This window comes from Balaenoptera acutorostrata, chromosome 1, assembly GCF_949987535.1.
Source record: "Balaenoptera acutorostrata chromosome 1, mBalAcu1.1, whole genome shotgun sequence".
Lineage (NCBI taxonomy): Eukaryota > Metazoa > Chordata > Mammalia > Artiodactyla > Balaenopteridae > Balaenoptera > Balaenoptera acutorostrata.
The window spans coordinates 155,125,360-155,133,761 of NC_080064.1; the positions used below are offsets into that span (position 1 = coordinate 155,125,360).

Here is an 8,402-nt window from a genome sequence, read left to right on the forward strand (position 1 = left end):
GGAGCCTCTTTTAAGAAACCAGTATCTGCTTGTCCGACCTCAGAGTCAGTCTGTAGAGCCATGGAACCATCCAAACGCCTAAAAGAACAGGAGGAAGAACTGGAGGGAAGGTACACAAGCCATTTAGAAATCCTTGAGCCTGTGAAGGAGGATCCAAGGATCCCCCCTTTCCTGCTAGTCCCAAAGCAGCCATGTTGCTAAGTCCCAGAAAGTCCTGGAAACAGCACATAAGTGTTTCTGCCCTAAAGATACATTCTAGTGTCTCATGGGAGGAGCCGCTACGAGCCTCAGGCCATGTAGCGGTACTGGTTGGGACTGTCCTGGTCTCTTTCCATGTAGTCTCTGTCTATGAGAGATTTGATTCTCTTTTTCAAATCTCCAGGCTTGATGAGAAACTTCAGCTGATTATACAATTCGGAAACGAGCAGGTTGTGGCCCAGCGTCTTTCTCATCTTCATTATCCTGACGATGGCGGTGTCGATCTGGTACTGCCGGTCCTGGAATACGCGCTCTGTGGTGCCGACCTGCTCTTCAACGGTTTCCTTCATCTGAATTTGACTGATCTTGATCCGAAACAACTTGTGCTTGAATTCTCCATTGAAGATGAATTTGTCTCCGTCTTCGACCTCCCTTCCTTTGGGACTTTTGATCAGGACGCGCACTTTCCTGCAGGCCAGGGACTGCAATGTCCTCCGCAGCTTGTTGTCCTCTATCCCAGTGGCCATCTTTATGTCCTCAAAGCTGAATCCGTCCCCTTCGTTGAACACGAGAAGCACCAGCGTCTGGAACAGCGACACCTGGAACTCCTTCTTTCCCTCTTTAAACTCTGCTTTCAACACGGCGTGACCCAGTGTAGTTTGCCACTGAAGCTTTCAACCGCTGTGCTTTCCAAAATAAAACGTCTTGAATACTTCCTGAAGTTTAATCATCTCTGGAGTTAGATGTACTTCCATGGGGGTGTACATCGGCCAGTATCCCATCGTAAGTAGGTTCACTGTCAGGTCTATAGAGCCCGGGTCACTTTGATTCTGCATATACTGCTTGAAATGAACTATGATGTCCTTAGAGAGCTCCATGTCCTTGAACATGCCTTCCAGCTTGCTGGCGAAAGCAGCCCCACACTCGTGCTTCAGCTTCGACAGCATAGACTTTTCAGCATCAACGGAGGCACTTTTTCCAACGAGGAGTCTTTTTGCCCAATCTTTCTTATAAAATGCTTCAAAGACATCTTTACCGTGAATGAACCGGAATAGGATCATGATCTTGTCCAGGATCCTCTCCAGCTCCTCGTCCGTTGCTTCCTTATTACCTGCTCTCAATTTTGAATCAACATGCTTTGCGATCAGCTCTGCAGGTTTGTTTGGCCTCTTGCTGATGAACGATTCGAAGGACTCCTTCATCAGGTTGATGAACTTCTCGCTCCTCTGGAAGCACACTTCTATCACGTGGTCCACTCGGTCCTTGAAATCCAGCAGGTCCTGCACCATATCTTTATCTTTTTCAGGATTGATAACGATCGTTGTCCCAAAAGTCTTGATGTACTCGCTCCAGTGCTGCAGCAGCGCCTGCTGGCCGCCCCGCACGTGGCTGAACAGCTGGTACATCTGAGTGAGGTCGGGCACTCTGTTCTCATCCAACAGGTGGTCCAGCCCTTTCTGCAGAATCGCTGTTAAATGTTCTCCTAACAGCTACTTCTCCACACAGGCAATCAGTGGTTTCTGTGTGCTGTGGTCTAGATACGTGATCACGCGGTCACCCTCCTCCCCCAGCCGCTTACTCACGTGTCAGGTACTCCGGAACCTCTCTTTCTTGCATTAACCTTTGGCCTTCTGCAGCATATAAACAATTAGTTTCTTCCAAAAATTTCAGTTCAAATGAATCTTTATACACCTGGAGGTCGGACAGCATTCCCAGCAGGCTCTGGTCCACAGCCTCCCCGCTCCGCTCCCTCTTGGTCAGCAGCAGGATGCCATCGATGGTTTTTGTCTGAACCATTTTATCACTAATAATATGGTTTCTAAATAGTTCTAATCCCATATCCCAGATGGAAGGAAGCACGGAATTCTGAAGCATGTAAGTATGATCCAGAAACAGGAAGATACTTCTGATCATGTTCATTTGTCTGGAGTGATCCTGCCAGCATGTGTTAATCTTCTTTAAAAATAAAACACTAGCGAGTTCTCTAAACTGAAGGATTTGTGCTTGCACGTGGCCTTCACAGACCTGGCGCAGCTGCTGGTAGAGCACTGGGGAAACTTTGTGAGAACAAAGATTTTCAACAGCCTGGTAGAGCTCTTCCAGGTTATATCTGATGGAGGTACTACTTTGTATGGTTTTCACTGCTTCATGAAGTTTCTGCCAGCTGTCCTGAGTGTAGTTATCAGGCAATTTAGGTCTGTCTCGGAAATTCTTGAGCACGAGCTTCTTGGAGCCGCCGGCGGCCCCGGGCTTGGAGGTGACCGCGGCCGCGGCGAGGGACACGGGCTTGGTGAGGCCGTTGGTGTGTCCGACAAGCGCCGAGAAGTTGCCCTTCCGAGGGGTCTCGTCGGCCTCGGCCTCGGTCTCCGCCGCCCGGACTCGCCTTCCCTCCGCTGCTTTCCCTCAGCCCCGCCCGGCGCGGCCCAACCGCCGCCCGACCCGGCCCGACCAGAGCCGGTGCCGCAGGCCTCGGGAGCGCGCCAGACCCCGACCCGACATAGCCCCGAGCTCGCGGGCGCCGCGGTCCGTGTGGAACCCGCAACAGCCGAGGACCCGGCAGGCCCGGGCACCGGGGCGCCGACGAGGCGGCCTCGTGTGGGGGGCAGGGAGTCGCAGCGCAGCCCCCGACCTTCCTCAGCCCGGGCGCGCCGCCATTCCGGCCTCTTAAAAGCCTTTTGTATCCTTAACTTTTACATATGTTTCTTTTAAATAACATATAACTATGCTTTTTGAAAGTCAGTCTTTTACCTAGAATATTTTGTCCATTTATAATAATATAATTCCTGGAGCTTTTGCATTTAAATCCAACATCTTATTTTGTGCTTTATGTCTGCCATACCTTCTCTATATTCATTTTTTACTTGTCTTGCAAAAATTTGGATTAATAATTTTTTATCATTGTATTTTTTCCCTCTACTAGTTTATATGTTAAAGACATAGTTTCTATTTTTTTTCCTAGGGACCTTAGAATTTACAGCATGCACATTAGGTAAGTCTAAAATTAATTAATATGCCTACCTACCTCCTAGATAATTCAAGAATTATCATAACATTTTAACGCCTCATGGATTAAATGGATTTTTTGTTGTTTTTGCTGCTATGTACTTCAATATTATTTAAAAAAAAAATAACCCCACTAGGTAGTGTTATTATTCATCTATAAACTATAATCACTAAATACATGTTGCTATTATTATTTTAACAAACTGAAGCTGTTATCTGTTAGTCAATTCAGAATAAGAAAAATTTTTAAATTTTATTTTACCTTTATTCTTTCTCTAATACCCTTTCTTTATGTAAGTTGGAGTTTTTGATTGATATCATGTTTCTTCTTTTTTTTTTTTTTTGAAGAATTTCTTTTAACATTTCTTGCAAGGAAAATGTACTGGTGATAAATTCCTTCAATGTTTTTTGTCTTAGAAAATCTTCATATTTCCTTTACTTTTAAAGTATAATTTTGCCAGACACAGAATTCTGTGTGTTTTTTCTGGTGTTTTTTTCTTTCAACACCAAATATTTTACTCTACTCTCTTCTTGCTTGGATGATTTCTGAGAAATCTGATACAATTTTTACCTTTGGTCCTCTATAGGTTTCTCTTTCCCTACCTCCTGAAACTTTTTTCAAGATTTATTCTGTGCCTGATTTTTTGCAGTTTGAATATAATATGCATAGGTGTAGTTTTTTTTTTTTTTTTTTTTTTTTGGTATTTACCATGAACTTGGTGTTCTATGAGCTTCCTAGATCTACAGTCTGGTGCCTATCATTAATCTAAGAATGTTCTCAGTCATTATTGCTCCAAATATTGCTTCTATTCTTTTCTCTCTTCTCCTTACGGTATTCCCATTATGTCTATGTTATACCTTTTGTAATTTTTCCACAGTTCTTACATATTCTGTGATGTCTTTTTCATTCCTTTTTTCTCTTTGCATTTCCCTGTGGAATTTTTATTGACATTTCTTCAAGCAAATTGGTTCTTTCCTCTGCTGCCTCTAGTTTATTGATGAAACTATCAAAGGCATTCTTTATTTCTGTTACAGTGTTTTTGATTTCTATAATTTGCTTTTGATTATTTCTTAGAGTCTTCATCTCTCTTCTTACCTTACCCATCTGTTCTTGCATGCTGTTTACTTTTTTTTCATTAGATCCTTTAGCATAGTAATCATATTTATTTTAAATTCCTGGTCTGATAATTCCAGCATTTCTGCCATGTCTGAGTCTGGCTCTGATGATTACTTTTTTCCTTCAAATTATGTTTTTTTCTTTAGTATGCCTTGTAATTTTTTTGTTCATAGTCAGATGTGATCTTCTGGGTAAAAAGAAACTGAGGTAAATAGACGTTTAATGTGAGGTTTTATGTTTATCTGGCTAAGGGTTAGGCTGTGTTTTACTATTTGCTGTAATTCTAAATGTTGAAGCTAAAATTTACTCTGGTATCCTTGTATTTGTTTCCCTCTTGTTTTTTGATTTCCCTATACAATTTTTAAAGAAGATCTGAGACAGGCAGTTTTTTTCCAGTTGTATTTCCCTGTTTTTATACAGGAACATTATTGATGTAAGGTGGGGGGGGAAGAGAAGTATTCTACAGTCTTATGATTAGGTGTCAGTCTTTTAGTGAGCCTGGACTCCTGGGCTGTGACCTTCACAAGTGCTTCTTGTTTAGTCTTGTTGTTTTCTTCCCCTTTAGGTGAGGCAGGAGGGCTAGCATGGGCTGGAATTGGGTGTTTCCCTACCTCCAGGTCAGATAGGCTCTGTTAAAATAGTTCCTCTTAAAGGCAGGACTTGTTAAGAAGAATAGAATGTTCTGGTGTATTTTAAAATGGTTTCTCGAGGGGATTTTTCTCTAACATTAACTGTGCGAACTTGATATAGCTTCTGGAGGTAAAATTCACAAAAGTGAGTTTTTTACCCCCAAATACTGAGCCTCTCTGGAATTTTTAACTCTCAGATTGCCCACACTGAGCCTCCAGCAATTCATCAATTACAGTTCAGGTTTTCCTACTCCAGTACTGGTTCCTGGGCAGATTTTTGTTTCAAGTTGTGATTCTTTATATCTACCTGTCTGTCTATCCCATTCTGGGAGTATCAGTGTGCGCTATGACCTCAATTCTCTGATGGATCTAAGTTGCTGATTTTCAGTTTGTTCAGCTTTTTTTGTGAGGATGGGAATGATGACTTCCAAGCTCCTTACATACCAAGTTCAAAACTGTTTTCCTGAAATGCTGTCATTTTTAAAAACAGATATTTTAACTTCTATTTTCTTTAAATAGTAAGTATAGTGGTTTAAAATCAATTCTAATGGTTTCAGTATCTGAAGTCTTTAGGGATTCGTTTCTGCTCCTTGTTGTTGTCTGTTGGTTCTCATTCCTGTTATCCTTTTTCCTTACATAATTGAAAACTGTTCGGTGTCACTCATGGCCTTTGAGAATTATTTAAGTTCTCAGAGGCCCTGGATGAAGATAGCGCCATCCAGAGTTGATCTGAGTTTGCTTCTTCAATTATTTTGAATTCTTTGTCATGCAATTCGTGTATCTCCATTTCTTCAAGGTCTGTTACCGGAAGTTTATTGTGTTCCTTTGGTGGAGTCATGTTTTCCTGATTTTTCTTGATCCTTGTACCGGTGTCTGTGCATTTGAAGAAGCAGTCACCTCAGATTTTATGGACTGATTTCAGTAAGGAAAGACCTTCCACCTGGGGATGGGACGACCTGGAGTATGCTGTGACCCTGGCTCTAGGGGTGCAGGGCACCCAGTGCAGGGGCATGGGATGGTTCCAGCTAGGGGAGGTGTGATGTCTCACCAGTTCAGGCTGCTGGGATCCACACACTGCCCACTGTGTTGTCCTTGGCAAGAGAGCCATGGACGATCCGCAGTGGCTGCAAGGGTTGCTGGGGTCCTCAGCAACACTTCCAGATCCAGCAGGCAGGGACCAGGGCAGGTAGGAGCGGGTGGTGTGCACATGCTCTATTGCAGGGGCCTGGCTGCAGGTGTCTGTGTAGTGGTGAGGGCCGGCTACAGACACACAAAGTGGCAAGGGCTGAGGCTGTCAGCAGAGGACCAGGCCAACTGCAGGCTCAGTAGCAGCTGTGGGGCCCTGGCTATCAGCACACACTCATGCTGCTGCAGTTTCTCAGCAAGCGTGTCTGTGTGGCAAGGGAGACTCATGATGGGAGTCAGGATGGCAGCGTGCCGGGACCCAGTGGCAGGGGCTAGCTGCAAGTGAGCCCAGTGGTGCTGGCCAGTGACAGGAGTCAGGGTTATATCCATTTGGGCTCACAAACAGCTCTGGGGGCCCTGGCTGTCAGTGTACTCTCCCGGGCTGCTGGGGCTAGCCAAGAGTGCATGGTGGTGGGCGTCAGCTCTGAGTGTCTAGACTGGCGTCTTGCATGCCCACAGCCATAGGGGCTGGAGCTGGCTGTCCCTGTGGGGATCCTGGGCTCTGGGGAAGGGAGGGGGGTTGGGCTGGGGAGAGACTCTTGCAGCTGGCATCTGCAAATGTGGAGAAAACTTTAGCAGTGGAATCTGCAGAGGGTCCAGGATGGCTGTGCTTACTGTTGGTCTCTTCACGGGCGAAAGCCATTGGGGTCCTCTGCAAAGCAGTGTCCTGGGGTCTGTGGCAAGGTTCTCAGTGATGAAAGTTGGGGGTGCCCGAAATATCCACCAGGGCTGTTGTCCTCAGCGGTAAAGGCTACTGGGGTCCTTTGAAGAGCAGGCCACGGGGAACCACGGTGGCTCCCACCGTGTGGCTGATACTGGTAGCCCCTGCCGTTCTTCCCTGTTCCTAGCATTTTCTAGGTGTCTCAGCTTTCCCGGTCTTTGGTTGGGGTGAAATCAAAGCAGGTCCTTTGTGTAGTGCCTTGAAAGGTTGGGGATGTGGTTACTCACCCCACTCCCCCTTTGCTGGCAAAGGAAACTCGTTTGAGTTGGGGGGTTTCCTTTTGGTGCTGAGCAGTGCTGGCCTGGGGGATGGGATGATGCAGGCAAAATGAAGCTATTCTTTCTACCCCTTTTGTGTGGTATTCTCAGATATTTTTTTTTTGTTTCACTGTGTTACTGAAGCTTCTTAAATGGACTCCTGAGCTCTCCCAGAGCTGTTTTCAACCAAGGATAAGCTACCTAATTGTTGATCTTTGTTGGGGAATGGAGGCTGGGGTCTCCTATTCTGCCATCTTGGTGACATCACTGCCTCAGCTCTTCGATACTTTAAAGAAAACATTTAAAAATACTTTGTGCAGCATTTTATTTTTTCTCAGCTGGAGAATTAGTTCAAATGTCCTAGCCTGCCATTACTAGAAGCAGAACTCCTCTATATTTTTTCAAACTGTCCCTTGATTACTCTTTTGAACTTTTGCTTTAAGATGTGTATGTTTTTTGTACCAATACAAAAAGCCCATTTTCAAAACTATTTAAAGTTGGAATTCTTTAGAGCAAAGCCTAAGGCAGCCTAGTCTCTACCGCTGTTTATTCAGAGATACACAGAGAAGGGGATGAATATAGCCCTAGTGATCTGATCTGTTTGACTGGTTCTGATCGGGGGCAGAGGGTGGGAGGAGTGGTCCTGTGATCCTGACCTCACTTAGCTGGTCCAGTTGAATGTATGGTCCTAGAGGCATGGGATTTCAAATACACTTAAATCATCCTCTTCACCCTCAGATTTTACTCCACCAGGGATTTTTCTCTTCTTGCATCGTTGTTTGACTTTCCAGTTTTCTTTGACTTTCTCAGATCTAAATTGTCTCTTGTAGAATGTCAATTCTTTTTTATTTTTCAGACTGTTCCCTAATTTACTACTCCTTCTCTCTGAACTATATTAGGAGTCTAAAAGGCCTGAATCCAAAGTAACGCCTTTTTACTTTCTAGGCTAAATCACCTTGTTGAGTCATAAACAGTGATATTTATTGAGTGCTTACTATGTGTGATAAGTGTTTTTACTCATTATCTTGCTGAACCTTTACTCCTTTGTCACATATGATTATCTTGGTTATTTTGAAGATTAAAGTTATATATGAAAGATCTGTCTTATAAATGTGTACATTTCAGTTTTCATTTTCTTGTTTTAATTGTTTATTATATTGCTTTTCTCTTTGTTTCAGTTTGAATCTTTGGGGAACATTGATCTAAAAGTTTTCAAAGATGACTAAACTGAGACTCAAAGAGTAATTTTTCAGCGTCATACAGGTAACTTGTAAAAAATTTAAGTTTAGATG

General features: G+C 43.9%; 1 protein-coding gene across 1 annotated transcript; it reads right to left on the minus strand.

Moving 5' to 3' along the window:
• Window positions 1-248: 248 nt before the first annotated feature.
• Window positions 249-2,555, minus strand: LOC103017101 (cullin-4A-like). The gene is given in 2 exon segments (XM_057553346.1): window positions 249-1,785; window positions 1,787-2,555. Coding segments are annotated over 2 exon segments (1,830 nt in total). The 5' UTR covers window positions 2,119-2,555; the 3' UTR covers window positions 249-287.
• Between the last annotated feature and the right edge of the window lie 5,847 nt (window positions 2,556-8,402).